Source organism: Neofelis nebulosa, chromosome 15 (assembly GCF_028018385.1).
Source record: "Neofelis nebulosa isolate mNeoNeb1 chromosome 15, mNeoNeb1.pri, whole genome shotgun sequence".
NCBI classification, from domain to species: Eukaryota; Metazoa; Chordata; class Mammalia; order Carnivora; family Felidae; genus Neofelis; species Neofelis nebulosa.
The window spans coordinates 8,963,041-8,979,983 of NC_080796.1; the positions used below are offsets into that span (position 1 = coordinate 8,963,041).

General features: G+C 52.9%; 1 protein-coding gene and 1 pseudogene across 1 annotated transcript in view; both read right to left on the bottom strand.

Moving 5' to 3' along the window:
• Positions 1 to 2,581, bottom strand: part of PARP1 (poly(ADP-ribose) polymerase 1) — a 38,935-nt gene extending 36,354 nt beyond the window's left edge. The window contains 1 exon segment of the mRNA XM_058702397.1: positions 2,317 to 2,581. Coding sequence (XP_058558380.1) covers positions 2,317 to 2,436 — 120 coding nt within the window. The 5' untranslated portion in view covers positions 2,437 to 2,581.
• An 8,071-nt stretch (positions 2,582 to 10,652) lies between these two features.
• On the bottom strand, positions 10,653 to 10,776 carry LOC131496688 (U2 spliceosomal RNA; annotated as a pseudogene).
• Positions 10,777 to 16,943: the final 6,167 nt, after the last annotated feature.

A 16,943-nucleotide genomic window follows, 5' to 3' on the forward strand; every position in this document is an offset into this window, starting at 1 on the left:
ACCGGGCCCCTCTGCTTCCATCCGCACACAGCACAGAGCGACACAGCGTGTGTGACCCGCGGTTTTCTCCAGCCCCACGCAGGACGAGGAGCCCGGCACAACCCTTTCCCTGCCCAAAGCGCCCCCCCCCCCCCCACCTCCCCGAAGGCTGAGAGGCCCAGTGGATCCCTGGAGCTTGTCTCAGGGCCCACCACCTAAGGCATCGGGTATCTGATAACAACCCTCCCATACAAATGGAAAAGAAAAGTATTGAAATCCAAGTGGGAGAAGAATGACTTCTTTCTTTCTGACCTCCACCAGCTCGGCCTACGAGACCAGACTTTCCATTCTGAATTAAAACTCCACCCCCGGTTACAGTCCCAGAAAACCACTTACGTTTAATAATTATTTCTTTTGCCATCAAGGGCCCAGAATGCTAAATTTTATTTGGTCCAGGAATCAGTTCCTCCGTAGGGCCATCCCCCACTCCCCCAGACGCAGGGCCCCTCCTTTGTATCCAACAGCGTTACTCAAGCTTTACACTGGCTGTCCTGAGGTCTTCGGTCTGTCCTTCCCTATCGGACAGGGTCCTCTCTGGCTGAGTAGAGAAGCCTACGAACGTCCTTTTCTCGGAATGAAATTTAAACACGCACAACGGCCCACACGGGCTCACAAGAGAAACCGATTAGGCTGAAATAATCATCAAAACACCGAAATTCAGTGGGATACAGTGAGCTTTAAAGCATTAAATAACAAGACTTAGCACCTACTCTCCCAACTGCAGTAACTTTGAATACTGATGAGCATAACGGGTTATTTTGAGAAATCCCCAGCAAACGTAAAGTGATATAAAAATATCTATATTAGTATTACTGCTGGTGACAAAAATCCACAGGTACAGATTTTACTTTTACTTTGCTGCTTATATACACAATTAGGAAATAGGAATCTTATCTAGCCTTAGTAACTGCTAAAAATGTAAATTTCTTCCAGAGATGTAAATTTCTTCTTCAAACCCCCAGATCTCCCAAGAGCCCCTTCGCTGTGAGGGAGCTGCTTCTTTTAATTGTTTGTGAAATGTTAATTCCCATGTAGTTAACAACGTTACGGGAGGAAGCTTAAGATCAGGCAGCCCCTACATTCAGGTTTAAGATCAGAGAGCCTCCGAGGGAGGTAACGCTTTCCAAACGGCAGGCCTCGTCTGCTTTTCCAGTCTCGACTTCCTGCCCCTTCTGTGCGTAACAAATGCTGACCAAGCTCCCACCCAGGCACTCCATGCTAGTGCACAGCCCTCCGGGGTGGTACGCGCACCAGTACGGCACGATTTGTTTACCAGTCGTCTTTCGCTTAACCAAACTGATGACTGCCAAGGCAGGGGGTGGGGTGGTGGTCTCTCCCTTTGCCCTTAGGACCTAACCCGGTGATGCTCCTGGTTCGCAGAATGCTTATGTCTGGGGCGGCAGGCCCTGAGGGTACGATGACAACACAGCCTCTATCTGGACGTACCCACCCTTCTCCAACTGGTTAAGTACTGAAAACCCAGCGAAGACTATCTGGTTGTTCCTAAAACACGCTGCTGCCTCCCTGCAGGGACGGAAAATCAAGTTACCTGGACCATGAGCACTGAATACAGCTACCAGAAGTTTCATGTTGGCGGGGAGGAGGGCAGGGACCACCAGCATACTGGGGGCCGGGGGATTTGGGAGCTCCCCCCCCCCAACCACGCCGTGGCAGGGGCCTTAGGTCATACACCCCGGGGGCATCCCCCACGTGCCCAGAAGCCTCTAGGGGCGAGGGGCACCCCTGCAGCCACTCTTACTCAAACGAGACAGCTGGAAAGGCCTCAGGAAGAGAGCGCGCCTGTGAACGTGGAAAGTTTGGGGAAAATACGATTTCAAACCACGAATGAGGCCAAAAGTGAATGCAGTTTCCGGAAAGGACGCGGACTCGCATAGTTTTGCACAATTAAGAAAAAACCGAGAGTGAGCGAATGTTGAAACGACACCGAAAACCAGATTAAACGAATCCTTACACGCCAGTCGCCATCACCAACGGAGGACAAAAACCTTCCAGCACGAGGTGGGTCAGAACCGGACCGGCTCTAAAAGCCCACGCGTGCATTCCCCCGGCGGATGGCAGGGAGACGAGGAACCCCCCCCCCCCCCCCCCGAAGCAGAGCTACCGCGGCCCCCAGCTCTGCAGAGCGGAGGGCCCCGCCTGCCCCGCCCCGGGGCAGGCTTTCGCGGGCGGGCGGGCCCCTGCGGACAGCCCCTCCCCCTCGGGTCCCCCTCCCCCTCCGGACCCCCCCCAACGGCGCGCACAAAGCGCCGCGCGCACCTGCACCATGATGGCCATGCGCAGCGAGTCCTTGGGGATGCTCTCGCTGCATTTCTTGCAGGACGCGCGCCCGCTCTTGGCGTACTCGACCCGGTAGAGCTTGTCCGAGGACGCCGCCATCGTCCCCGCGCGCCGCCGCCGCCGCTCCGGGAGCCCCGCGCCGCGACCTACACCCGCCGCCGCCCGCTCCCCGCTCCCCGCAGGCGCCCGAGCGCCCCGAGCCGCCGCCGACCACGCCGCCTCCGCCGCTCCCCGCCGGACTGCTGACGCCGCGCCACGGGCACGCCCCCCGCGCACGCGTCCTCGGGGCGGGGCCAACGCGCGCGTATCCTCGGGCACGCCCCTCCGCGCACGCGTCCTCGGGGCGGGGCCGCCGCGCACGCGTCTTCGGGGCACACCTCCCCCTCCCCCCCCCCCCCCCCCCCCGCCGCGCGCGCCCTCTGCCGGCCGGAGGGGTGGTGTTTCCCCGGTGCCGGCGGCTGCGCCTGCCCGGCGGGCGGAGGCTGCGGGCAAGGGGCGGGGCGTGGAGCTCGCTCCGCCTTCCAGCCCGTCAGTCCCCGGGGTGGAGGGGCTGGCCTGCTTCCGCCGCGAGCTCTGCCCCGGTCCCCCTGCTAGTAAGAGCTCCCCAGTGCCCTGGGGACTGTCCTCGAGCGCCGGGGCCCAAGCGGACCGGCGCCAGCACCGCATCGCGAATCGGGTGCACGGATTCACCTCGCAGGTGTTTTCGCGCACCTGGCAGGTAGGCTCCTCGCCCCTCGAAGTTGCCGTCATTAGAGGACCTGCTGCTATAGAACTGTTTTTACGTTTCTGTTTCAATCCTATTTTGTGATTTTATTTTACTTTGTATTTTATCTTATTTTATATTTTAATTTCATTTTATTTTATTATAATCCTATGCATTTTATTGTAGCCATATAAAACATCACAGTAGCTGGGGCACCTGGCTGGCTGGATTGGAAGAGCGTGGGACGCTTGACCTCAGGGTCGTGAGTTCGAGCCCCACGTGGGCGTGGAGCCTACTTAAAAACATAAATAATAAAAATAAAACATTGTAGTCCTACGTGCTGTATCTGAGAATACTCAGTTCTGCTAGGGCGGACGCGAAAAATGAACAGGACCGATGAAACTCATGAAGCGTGGTCCGCATGGAGAAGCAAGCTAGTAGCTTAAGACACTTGACGTTGAGCAGGCAGGTAGGTTGCGAGGCATAGGGAAGAATCTTAGGTATGGCGAAGGTAAATAGAATAATTGGGCTCTGTGATGCAACAAATCAAATAATTAGAGAGTAACCAAATCAAAAGACGTGATCGTTCCACTTCCGGGTTCGCCCCTTGGTGCTCACATGCTCCCGTTGTGGCCCCATCGGCGCTGCCCAAGAATTGCAGGTAAAATGCTTGTCTGTTCAGCAGGCTACTTGTGACCCGCCGCGCTTGTCCGTGTCTCTGTGAGTGGGCTCCAGGCTCTCCGTGGAGGGGCTTTGAGCATTCTCAGCCCCGGGGTTCGTAACCCCACTGCCTGGCTGGCTGATGCAGCGGGAAGAGAGACATACCCACACTGCATGACCCAGGTTCAGATGGCGTGCTCTCCTGCCTTGCTGGACTCTGTGTGTGTGATCTACCCGGTCTTGAGGCTCTTTCTGCAGGAAGGTTAAATCAGGCGTTTCAAGTTGATTCAAGGAACCCCGTAGCTCAAGCGTCTTAATTTGGTCTGTGTAGCTTTCTCTCCCGTGACTTCCGGGATAGCTCGCCCGATAGCGGTGTCTGCGGGAGCTAGCCCTGCGTCGGAGGCCTGTGGACTTCGCTGGACGGTGTAGGGCTCCTGGGCGCACTCGAAGGTCAGGAATTCCTGTCCTGGGGCCCAAAGGAGAGCGAGCCATATCCGACTGCTTGCTCAGCGTTCTGGCTTGGATGTCTTAACGTGCTTCTCCAGTGATGTCCAAAACCTCCCCGTGAGCAGTCCATTCAGGATGAGGCGCCGGTTCTCCCCCTGCTTACGCCAGACACCTTGACCCTTCTCTTCTGTCCCCCACCCAACCCGTCACCAAATTCTAACTTCTGACTCCAGTGGTTTCTTCTATTTTTAATGTTCTGCTACCCGTGCCCCTGCTGCCTCCCACTCTCTACCTTCTCAGCTGCATAGGGAGAGGGGAGGCTCTGTCCTCCTGGCCTCTCCGGCTGCCACCCCCTGGCTCTGAGGGGGGGTGGTGTCGCAGGGTCACTTCCCGGCGCCTCGCAGGGGCTCGGACTCATGGACCATGAGATCATGACCTGAGCCGAAGTCGGACGCTTAACCTACTGAGCCACCCAGGCGCCCCTATTTTGCTGAATGGTGCCATGCACTCACAAATATTTGTTGAATGAATGAATGAGTGAGTGAATGAATGAATCCCTCACTTGGCACGTCCTCCACACAGACTGTTTCATAATAACATTCCTTCACGCTTAAATAGATTTTCATTCTTTACAAAAGGCTTTCATAAACATTGTCTCCTCCTTACTATAATGCTCCATAAAGCTAGGTTTAAAAAACCCTAATAACGGATCGTATTTACTTGGAAGCATTCAGTCTGTCCACAAAATAGCTGCCACTCCCCCTCCCCCAATCAGTAAACAGAACAATGATTATTTCCTACAAGCTTCAGGAGAAGAAAGTTGGAAGCTGCCGTGCGGTCAGGTATAACATACCAGGTATAGCTAATTTGCACCAGTAAGAACCTGCCTTGAAGGCCGATGCTGATTCACAGCCCGAACGCCATGCCCCGTAAGGTTGGCGGCTATCGAAAATACCACCGGGGGGCGCCTGGATGGCTCGGTCGGTTAAGCGTCCGACTTCTGCTCAGGTCATGATCTCGCGGTCCGTGAGTTCGAGCCCCGCGTCGGGCTCTGTGCGGACAGCTCAGAGCCTGGAGCCCGCTTCGGATTCTGTGTCTCCCTCTCTGCCCCTCCCCTGCTTGCGCATTCTCTCTCTGTCTCTGTCTCTGTCTCTCAAATATAAATCGACATTAAACAAACAGACAAAAAGAACACTCTGGGGGGCGCCTGGCTTGCTCCTTCCGGCAAGTTTGGACAGAGCACCTGGGATGACATTCTCCTGTGGGCTATGTAGGGTCTCCTCCCCCACGTATGGGGGTTTCTCCCCAACAAGGAGAAGAATCAGCCCCCAACCCCGGGCAGGACTCAGCTGCCCTTCGGACTCTCTCTGCTTCTGTTTGGGACATCTTTGTCGTGGGAAAGTGACTTCTGGCACACGGAGGTCACCACTACAGTGTTTCCCGACCTGCTTTTCTTGTGTTTTCTTCCACGGTGGGGACGAAGGATCTTAAGACATTCCAGGTAAGAACCCTGATGAAACCATCGTGGGTCAGAGGCCCCCTCCTGGACCCACCAACAGTGACCAAGAGGTCCGGGAGCTGTACTACGGCCATGTGGGTGCGGCAAGGGGGGTCCCCCAGCAAAGAAGGTGCCAGGCAGACAGTAGTCATTCCAGTTTGCCTCACGAGAGACTGACAGCTGGTGGCCTGAAGGCCAAATTCAAACACGCAGTATTGTCTCGATCAGGTTTAGAATGGTTTGAAACCATTTGTTAACATTTCAAAATGTGGATATTTTTCATAAATGTCTGGATTTCTGTGTTTTTTTTAATGTTTATTTTTGAGATAGAGAGTAAGAGAGAGAGCAAGGGAGGGGCAGAGAGAGAGGGAGACACAGAATCCAAAGCAGGCTCCAGGCTCCGAGCTGTCCGCACAGAGTCCGACGCGGGGCTCGAACCCACGAACCATGAGATCGTGACCTGAGCCGAAGTCGGACGCTCAACGGACTGAGCCACCCAGGCGCCCCTGCGTTTCTGTTTTCACCTGAAAAATGTCGAACTGTGGGAACATTGGGCCCTGTGTTCTCACACGGGAACGTGGCTGGAGCCCAACGGGGGCTGCTCATTAACAACCGGGTCCTCAGCACCCCACCCCCCCACCTCTCCCTACGTCCCTGTTGTAATTGTCCGCTGCTGTCCCCCACCCCTACTTACATCTCTGCGTTGTCACATTTTATTTCTTTCCGGTGTGTATTTAAAGCTACATCCCTTATCCTGTAATCAGCCATCCAAAACGATGGGGACAAAAATCCTTTCTGGGGGCTGGCTGGGCTCAACCAGGTGCCTGCCACTCGGGCTCTGGGGGGGCTGCAGCCGCAGGGGGGTTGGAGTCCGGCCCGAGTCTTCTTCCTGTGGGGGCTGCCGCTGGCCCCGGACAGGTGGCTTCTCCTGGCAGCCTCAGGACAGACTCCATCGCGGTGCCCCGTGCTCTGCCTTCTTCCTTCCTTTCAGCCCCATCCTTTCCAGGAGCTGTTCTCATTTTCAGAGGAGAGAACCGACACCTGGAGGCGGGGGGGGGGGGGGGGGGGGGGACACACCCAAGGTCACCCAGTATGGAGCCTGGAGCACTGAGCCCAGCCTTTCTCTGCAGATCACAGAGCCCCTCCCCCCGGGTCTCCCTCCCCCTCGTCCTCCCCACTGTGCGAAAATGGGGGTCTTCTGCGCCCCTCCTGTACCGTGTCCAGAGCTGGCTCCCCTCGGCAGGAACTGTATCACCCAACTTTTCTTTCTCTACGCTGGCTTGGTGCCGGATATTTAGGCGACCCTCAGAGAAGAATTATCTGAATGTTTTAGGTGTCTGTGGCTCTCAGTTGTCTGTCTGGCTCCAAAAGGGACCCAATTCCTGGGGTGGTGTGGGGACGGGGGTGGGGGATGGCTGAGCAGGAGACCGGGAACCTGTCCCCATGAGCTTGGCTGTCCACTGTCCCAGCCAGGCCCACGGAACCTGCTGTCTTGCAGGGGGAGGGGGTGCGAGAGACAGAGTCTGGATGACCTTAAGGAATTTACCGTGATTTTCCTTTGATCAGTATAAACAACAGAAACGACCAGAAAAGATTAAGTGATGTGCACATAAACAGAATAAGGAGTGAGAATCTTTCCTCCTGTCCGTCCCTCCCATTCCTACATTCGAGAGGTCACCACTGTGACCGTATTGTTTGACCTGTGTCCTGTGAGTCTCTTCCTTCCCAACCCCCCACACACAGAGTTTGAGATCCTATGATGGACACACTGTACCCTAATTTGCTTTAACATCCCAGAGGCATCTCTTCCTGTCCGAAATAGGGGACACGTCGTTCATTTTAACGCCGCGTGCAAATTCGTAATACAGATGAACCACACTTCTGTTGGTTTGTTGGTGTGCTGGGAAGGATGGGATGTTATCCGCATGCGTGTTATTCATACAGGGTGTTCATAGTTCACACGTGATACACAGACACGTCCTTTTCGTGAAATGCTCGGATCTGCTCTGTCCGATGCAGCAGCCGTGGGAATGGCCACTACAGAGCCCGGCGGGGTGACAGGACCGAGAGGACGTGTATGGTGAGTGGGTAAATGCACATCGGATTTTTGAAGACTTGGCACAAAAAAAAAAAAAAAGAAGGGAAATAGCTCGTTAGTAATTTCTTTAGTTTGCTCCAGGCTCCGAGCTGTCACCACGGAGCCTGACCTGGGGCTCGAACCCACGAACCGCGAGATCACGACTTGAGCCAAAGTCGGACGCTTAACCGACCGAGCCACCCGGGTGCCCCAATGTATATATTTAAAGTTACATCCATGGGGCGCCTGGGTGGCTCGGTCGGTTAAGCGTCCGACTTCAGCTCAGGTCATGATCTCACGGTCCATGAGTTCGAGCCCCGTGTCGGGCTCTGTGCTGACAGCTCGGAGCCTGGAGCCTATTTCAGATTCTGTGTCTCCCCCTCTCTCTCTGCCCCTCCCCTGTTCATGCTCTGTCTCTCTGTCTCAAAAATAAATAAATGTTAAAAAAAAAAAATTTAAAGTTACATCCATGATCCTGAGTTATGCTCTGACCACATTGTTCAGATTTTGTAGGTCTATTCTACTTGGTGGTTGAAAAAAAGTTATTCTATTTCCATAAACATTGTAATTGCAAAATAAAATTGCTTGTAATTATGCAAGTAATACATGATTATCGTTTGCTTGTTAAAATAGAGATAGTTTGTGAGTTCGTGCCCCGCCTTGGGCTCACTGCTGTCAGCCTGTCAGCCCAAAGCTTGCTTTGGATCCTCTGTCCCCCGCTCTCTGACTCTCCCCTGCTTGCGATCTTCTAAAAATATATAAATATATATGGGGCGCCTGGGTGGCGCAGTCGGTTAAGCGTCTGACTTCAGCCAGGTCACGATCTCGCGGTCCGTGAGTTCGAGCCCCGCGTCAGGCTCTGGGCTGATGGCTCGGAGCCTGGAGCCTGTTTCCGATTCTGTGTCTCCCTCTCTCTCTGCCCCTCCCCCATTCATGCTATGTCTCTCTCTGTCCCAAAAATAAATAAAAATTGTTGAAAAAAAATTTAAAAATATATAAATATATATTTAAAAAAAACCCAAAAAACCAAAAAAGAAGTGGGGCACCTGAGTGGCTCAGTCAGTTGTGTCCAACTCTTGATTTTGGCTCAGGTCATGATCTCACGATGGGCAAGTTCGAGCCCCGCATCTGGCTCTGCACTGACAGCACAGAGCGTGCTTGGGATTCTCTCTCTCTGCCCCTTCCCCATGCTATCTCTTTCTCTCTCTCTCTCTCTCTCTCTCTCTCTCTCTCTCAAAAAAAAAAAAAAAAAGGAAGCAAGCTGTAGACTGGGTGAGTGTATTTGCAACAGGTGCATCTGACAAAGAATTTGAACCGATAAAACCTTACAAAACCCCGCCACAAATCGATACCGAACAAACGAGCCACCCAATAAAAAGTGAGCAAAAGACTTGAACAGACAGCTCGGCCAGTAAGCACATCGGAGGAGCTCAGCACCGGGAGTCAGCAGGAAACACAAATTAAAACCAGTAGCTGGGCTACTATTTCACCCCTGCTGGAGCGGTTACGCTGGAGAAGACCGTGAGGACGTGGAGTAAATCGAGTTTTCCACGCTGCTGGTGGGATCACGAAACGGAGCAACCCCTCCGGAGAAGCGTGTGGCACTTGCCTACAAAGTCGTGTGCGTATCTGCGCCACGATCCAGGACTTCCGTTCCTAGGTGCCCCGGAATCCAGAAGACGTACTCCGTGAAAAGACCGTGAAGAATCACGGCGACTTTCTTCACGGCAGCCCGACACTGGACACAAGCCACCTACCCATCGGCAGGATAGCCGAGAAACCGTACTGTGGGCTCACCACGGGCTCCGCGAGGCCATAAAAAGCAACGACCTACAGATACATGCAACAGTGTGGGTAAATCTTAAGCCGTGTTGAGTAAAAGAAACCAAATGCAAAACGTTTATACTGTACGATCCCCGATCCCCGTGGGAGAGGCTAGAATGACGCAGGGAGACGGAGGATGGCTTGGGAGGGGCATGTCGCAACTTTCTCGGGTGACGGAAACGTTCTAGATCTTGTTTTGGGTTGGGGTAACTTGGATGTTTACCATTGCCAAAACTCACCAGACTGATGATCTCGCGGTTCGTGAGTTCAAGCCCCACATGGGGCTCTGAGCTGACTGTGCGGAGCCTGCTTGGGATTCTCTCCCTCTCTCTCTGCTCCTCCCCACCCCCCAAATAAATAAATAAACTTAAAAAAAGAATACACGAATATGCTTTAAAAAAAAAAGACTGATATTCCGTTTTGTGTGTGTGCGTATATGTATATATATGTACGTACATATATCACCTTTTCTTTGTTTATCCATCGATGGATTGTTTCCACCTTTCAGCTGTCGTGAATAATGGGCCTATGAGCATAGGCGTACAAATAGCCATTTGAGGACCTGTTTCCGATTCTTTTGAGTAAATACCCACAGGCGGATCATATGGTGATTCTGTTTTGAAATTTTTGATGATTCTCTGCACTGTTTTCCGCAGGAGTGGCACCATTTTCACAATGCCCAAAGGTTCCATTATAGCCACGTCTTTACCAACATTTGTTCTCCATTTTTTTCTGATGGTTGTCCTCCTGATGGATGTGAGGTGGTATCCCACTGTGGTTTTGGTTTGCATTTCCCTAACGATGAGTGATGTTGAGGCTCTTTTCATGGGCTTTTGGGCCACCAAGATGTCTTTGGAGAAAGGTCTAGTCAAGTCCTTTGCCCGTTTTATAGTTGGGTTCTTTGGTTTCTTCCTTTGTGGTTGGGTTGTGGGAGTTTTGTATTTACCTTCTGGATATTAACTGAACCCATTATCAAATGTGTGATTCGCACATATTTTCTCCCATTCCGTAGGTTGCCAGCTCCGTGGACTGTGTCCTTTGACGCACAGAAGTTTTAACCTTTGATGTCGTCCAGTTTATCTGTTTTTCCTTTTGTCCCCTGTGCTTTTGGGTCATATCCAAGAAATCAGTCGCCATCAAATCCAACGTCAGGAAGCTTTCCGCTGTGTTTTCTTCTACCAATAAGAACAAATACTACACTCGATCTTAGCCAAAAGGCCGAGAAGCGATTCCGCTATGTTTTCTTCTAAATTTTTATAGTCTTTGCTGTTACTTTTAGGTCTTTGATGTGTTTTGAGTTAATTTCTGTATACACAAAATACAAAGGTAAGATACAGGTATAATAAGGTAAGAGTCCGACTGCATTCTTTGGCATGTGAATGTCCAGTTTCCCCAGCACCATTTGTCGAAGAAACTGTCCTTTTCCCGTCGAATAGTCCTGGTGCCCTTGTTGAAGAGCCGTTGGCCACCGGCTCAAGGGTTTGATTTCTAGGCTCTCTATTCTGTTCCATTGGCCGATATGTGTGCCTTCCTGCTGGGACCACACTGTTTTGATTATTGTAGCTCTCTAATAAGTTTTGAGACCAGGCAGTGTAAGACCCGTAACTTTATTCTTCTCTGCCCAAAGTTGTTGAAACAAAACTCAGACAACCTGGCAGGATTGACCAAAAGATAAAAGAAGGTGCAAACAACGTCTTGACTGAAAAGGGGGTCCCCGAGGGGTTTCCTGTCGAGCAGGTGAGCACAAGACACATGACAGGTCAGGCGCGAGGCAGGTGGGGACACAGCCTGGCCCGTGGCTGGGAAGAAGTCCGGGACAGATGTCTCCGGACACCTGCCAGTGTCTGCCGCGTTTCCATCTTGGGTCGTTGCTCTTCCTCAGCAGGAAGTGGCCTTTGCGGTAAAAATAACTGTGTCCTCACAAACCAAGAAACAGACTCTTAACTCTAGAGAGCACACTGACGGTGGTCGCCAGAGGGGAGGTGGTGGGGGATGGGTGGGCCAGATGATGGGGATTAAGGTGGCCACTTGCCATGATGAGCACGGTGTGATGTAGGGAAGTGTTGAATCACTTTAGCCGAAGCGAATAGAACGTGTCTGTTCCCTAACTGGAATTTCAATAAAAACTTAAAAAAAAAAAAAAAAGATAGGGTTTACACTATTTCCCACTTTTATAATTATTCTTCATACAAGTTTCTAGATGAATATTATATATTTCCATAAATTTTTTGTGTTTATTTTTGAGACAGAGAGAAAGCGACAGAGCGCAAGCAGGGGAGGGGCGGGGAGAGAGGGAGACACAGAATCGGAAGCAGTCTCCATCCAGGCTCTGAACTGTCAGCACAGAGCCCGACATGGGGCTCAAACTCACGAACCGCGAGATCATGACCTGAGCCAAAGGCGGACGCTTAACCGACCGAGCCACCCAGGCGCCCCATATCTTGGGTCGTTTTAAAAACCAAGGCGTGGAGGAGGAAGGAAGGGCGGCATCCCGATCACCTGAACACAGAACCCGAGCCCTCACTGGGTTTGACCATATGTGGCTCTCGCGGTGTGGGTGGTCTTCAAACGTGGCGGCTCTGGGTTGTCTGCTCACGTGTGTCTTTGAGGTCGTATGTATTTGTCTTTGGTTTTGTCTTCCACAGCCCGTGGCCGGGGATTGTGCGTGGGGAAGCAAGGGTGGGCATGCGCTCCCATGATGGGGGTCCTGGTGGATTGTCTTCTGCCCGCGGGAGCCGCCGTCACTCCCGGGCCCCCCACGCCGGATGTGCCCTCGTCACCTTGACTGTGGCCCGGGAGACACCCCCTGCCCTGTGGTGTCTGGGCGTGCAGCTCCCCTAACCCTCTCCCGCCTCCGTGGTGAACTTCTTCCCAAGCGTTTCATGGGGCTTTGCACGCACAGCCCGCCCTTCCTGCTGTGTGCCCTTGGAGACTCTCTGGGGTATTGGTCCCCCGGGTATGGAGTATCTTAAGGGCTGTGATCCCAGGTGCTGTCTGGACATCTTGGGGCCTCACAGAGTCTAACTGTGAGTTCCCGGGACCACCCCCGACCCAGCAGGAAAGGCCCCCCTTCCCCGCCTGAGTCCCCCGCCAGCTGGCCCCGCTGCACCCCAGCCCCCTGGACCTCAGTCTCGGTGTCACCTTCCTGCCAGCCTGAAAAATCACTCAACAAACCCATCGTCACCCTACCTTATCACTACGGAGCCTGCCCCCACCCCCCCCCCCCGGCCCTTGCTTGTCTACCCTGCCCCCTGGTGCAGCCTGGGTGGCCCCTCAGGGCGGGCGGTGTGCCCTCCCCAGCGGTGAGTGTGGGTTGCCAACCTCAGCTGCCCTGTGTCCCCTGTTTGGCCCTGTCCTGCTTTTAGGGCAGGGATCCCTCCTTCACCCACGGGTGAATAGGAGGTGATCGGAGCACAGTGATGGCAGGTACTCTTTCTCCTTTTCCCGTGTCGTATGGGTCTATCTGTGTACCTTAATCATGTCTTCTCTGGGAGCCTGGGGGGCTCAGTCAGATGAGCGTCCGGCTCTTGATTTCGGCTCAGGTCGTGATCTCACAGTCCATGGGATCGAGGCCCGTGTCAGTCTCTGTGCTGACAGCTCAGAGCCTGCTTGGGATTTCTTCTCTCTCTCTCTCTCTCTCTCTCTCTCAAAATAAATAAACTTAAAAAACTGCATTTCTTCTCTGACTTCACAGGGACTTGGTATTTTAACTGACATGAGTATTTTAAATGACATGAGGTATTTGAAACGACATGTACTCAGTCTATCTCCCGGTAATTTCCTTGTTTTTTATTTACTATTATCATCATCATTATTATTGGGGGGGAGGGGCAGAGAGAGAGGGAGAGAGAGAATCTCAAGCGGGCTCCAAGCTTGGCTCAGAGCCCGAGGTGGGGCTCAATCCCACGACCCTAGTATTGTCCGTTTGTAATGTTATTTTTATTTATGTAGTGTATGATTGCCGAGGAGACCAAGTATCTTTTCGTATGGCATGAGCTATGTCAATTTCTTCCTCTGTGAATTTCCCCTACTATCATTAAAAAAAATCCTCCCATGTTGTACTTTATACTAAGCTTCCTGCTTTTTTTTTTTTTTATGACATACACACGTTTGACTTTATTTCCCTGTTTGCTCCCAAGTCCCAAGTGCTCCTTCCCATGCGCTCCGTTCGTTAACGGGGCGGCCAGAGGAGAAAGCTGTGGCCTGAGGGAGGCGCTGGGAGAGGCCGGGGCGGGGGGGTGGGGGGTGGGGGGGGCGTCTTCGCGAGGGAGAGGCCCCTTTCCTAAAAACCCACAACATCCACGGTCCTGTTGTTTTCCATCCTGATCTGTAATTCCTGCGTGCAGCCTGTAAAAACAACACCCAGCCTCATTCCTCCGGGGATGGGGAGGGAGGTAGGGGGCCACCCCAGCAGGCGGGCACCCCCTGCCGGGGCTCCAAGGCTTGGCTCTTGTTTGCCGGGTGGCCCTAATGCCAGAGCAGTGCCTGGGCGCAAGTGTGGGCACACACGCGACCACGGGTCCCCCTCCCTGGGCGGACCGCCCCCTCTGCCTCATGCGAGACAAAGACGTGTGGTTTGAGCTGCAGGGGCGCCCTGGGCACCGGGCCTTGCGGGCTCAGGGCAGGGGGACAGGAGCGGCCAGGAAAGCCTGGTGCTTTGGTTGGAAACGCAGGCCACAAGCGGTGTCAGAAGGGAGCCCCTCTCCAGTGGCCTGGGCGCTGGTGTCCCGGGGGCCTTGTCACCTCCTATGGAACCAGTGCAGTCAGAGAAGGCAGAGGGGGTGGGAGGGCGGAGGGTTGGGGTCTTGCCTGTTTCTCCCGGTCCCCCCCCTCCGCCATCCCCCTGCCCAGTATGGGGTCTTCATGTCAAGGAGAACCGGGCAGGGCCCCTGTGTAGGCCACACCTCACAAAGAGGGGGCTCAGAACTTTTTGACTCATGGGCAACACCTGAACAGACCCCTCCCAGAGGACACCTGCAGCAGGGGATTAGAAAAGACAGCTTCTCAGGGCGCCCGGGGGGCTCAGTCGGTTGAGCGCCCGACTTCGGCTCAGGTCATGATCTCACGGTTCATGAGTTCGAGCCCCGCGCGGGGCTCTGCACTGACGTTGCGGAGCCTGGAGGCTGCTTTGGGTTCTGCGTCTCCTTCTCTCTCTGCCCCTCCCCTGCTCCCACGCTGTCTCTCTCTCTCAAAAATAAACAAACATTAAAACTTTAAAAAAATATATTAAAAAATAAAAGAAAGAAAGTTGCATTAAAATTCGGTGGTTCTCCTTCCTCTGCAATGTCAGAGGGCAGGAAATTTAGTTAGAACGAAATACGCGCACATGATCTGATGTTCTAAGATTGGAGGTTTTGAATTATGGCGGAACCCCATCGTGACGTGATTTATTTGAATTATTGAGAAATAATCGAGTCAAATTTAATTCCCCACATATAACAACAAGGAGCAAAACCCGGGACTCTTCAAACAGGGAGGCATCTCTGAGCTGCGTCTGGTCTCCTGGATTCACAGCGGGGCAGAGGTGATTCCCCAAAGGGCAGCCGGCTAGGGCGGCAGGGTGGGAGGCTGAGCTGTTCTGGCCATTGCTCCCACGTGCTGCCTGGACAGGAACACGGTGAACTTAGACCAGTTGAGGACTCCTGTTCTGGAAAGAGGCAGTCTCCAACTGAGAGACTGGGCAGTGGTGTAAGGACGCATCGGTGAGCGAGCCTGGGATGATTCAGGCTCAGGAAGCAGGTCGGCCTGAGATGGGCTAGGTCTACTGGGATTGTACCACCGATAGGGCGTGGACAGCTTGTCCCCCTCCAGAGCCAGGGACTATGTCGTGGGGACACAACCAAAGCATCCGTCTCTTCAAGCTGATCAGAACCTAGTATAAACTCATGCACTCTCCCATCTAACCTGTGAACTCTCGAGGACAGAGCCATTATCTGGCTCATTTTTTTTTTTTTAAGTTTATTTATTTATTTTGAGAGAGACAGAAATAGCACAAGCAGGGGAAGGGCAGAGAGAGAAAGAGAGAGAGAGAGAGAGAGAGAGAGAGAGAGAATCCCAAGCAGGCTCCATGTTATTAGTGCAGAGCCCGACCTGGGGCTTGAACCCACGAACTGTGAGATCATGACCTGAGCTGAAACCAAGAGTCAGACGTGTTTAACTGACTGAGCCCCCCAGGCGCCCTGAGTGTCTGGCTCATCTTGGAAGCTCTGTACCTGGGACAGCGACTGGCACGAAAATAACTCCATAGATGTTTGCAAAATAAATGACAACCGCCATATTTGGAGCCAACCCCGGAGCAGACTAAAATCACGGCCGGCCCATTGCCTGATAGAGTTGAACTTGCTCGTCTCCTCGGACCTACTAAGGAAACACCTGCCCCTTGGTGTCAGAAGACCAGACATTAAAAAAAAAAAAAAAATGCTTGTACCAGGATCGTTCACAACAGCCCCAAATGGAAACAACCCAAATCCCCACAAATGGTAGGATAAACGTGTTGTGGTATATCCATTCAGTGGAATACTATACAACAATGTCAACGAGTGAACTACAGGTCATGCATTAACGTATATGAATCACAAAGACAGTACTCAGTGAATAAATTAAGTCAGAGAAAAATTAATTGAGCCTAGATCCATTTATGTAAAATTCAAAGTGAGGAAAAACTAAACAACGTGTTGCTTAAAGTTCCTCACGTATGTCGTAATACATTAAAGAAAAGCAAAGAAATGATTAACGCACGTTTTCAATAGTAGTTATTTGAGGCGGAATGGAAGGGAATACATCTCAGGGAGATTCGAAGTCATCGGTGTTATTCTGTTTCAGTCGGATAATGAGCACATGACCATTATTATTCTTGAAAAAGGTTATACGTGAGGGGCGCCTGGGCGGCTCGGTCAGTTAAACACCTGACTCTTGGTTTCGGCTCAGGCCATGATCTCACGGTTCGTGGGCTCGAGCCTCGAGTCGGGCTCCCGCGATGACAGCGTGGAGCCTGCTTGGGATTCTCTCTCTCCCCCTCTCCCTGCCCCTCCCGACTTGCGTGCTCTCTCAAAATGAATCAACCTAACAACAAAGAAAAATCTGGATGGCAATTTATTAATTTACCATGGGAAACTGGTGTTCAGTAGACCTGAACTTGGAATCGACTGGGCAAGGTTGTTATCCTTTTAGGAAAGAAGGTAGGGTGCCCTCTGAGAATCCAAAGGGAGAGCAGGGTCCTGTGTCTGTGGCTCGGACAGAGGGTCTGCAGGGCCGAAGTCCGCAGGCTGTGGGGCCACAGACTGCCCTGCTCTCCGGGGTCACCAGGGCACTGCACCGTCCCTGTGCACTGGCCACGTTTGGAGCCTCAGCAGCTCACCTGCAAAAGGTGGGCAGGGATCCTGCGTTCGCTGCTGACT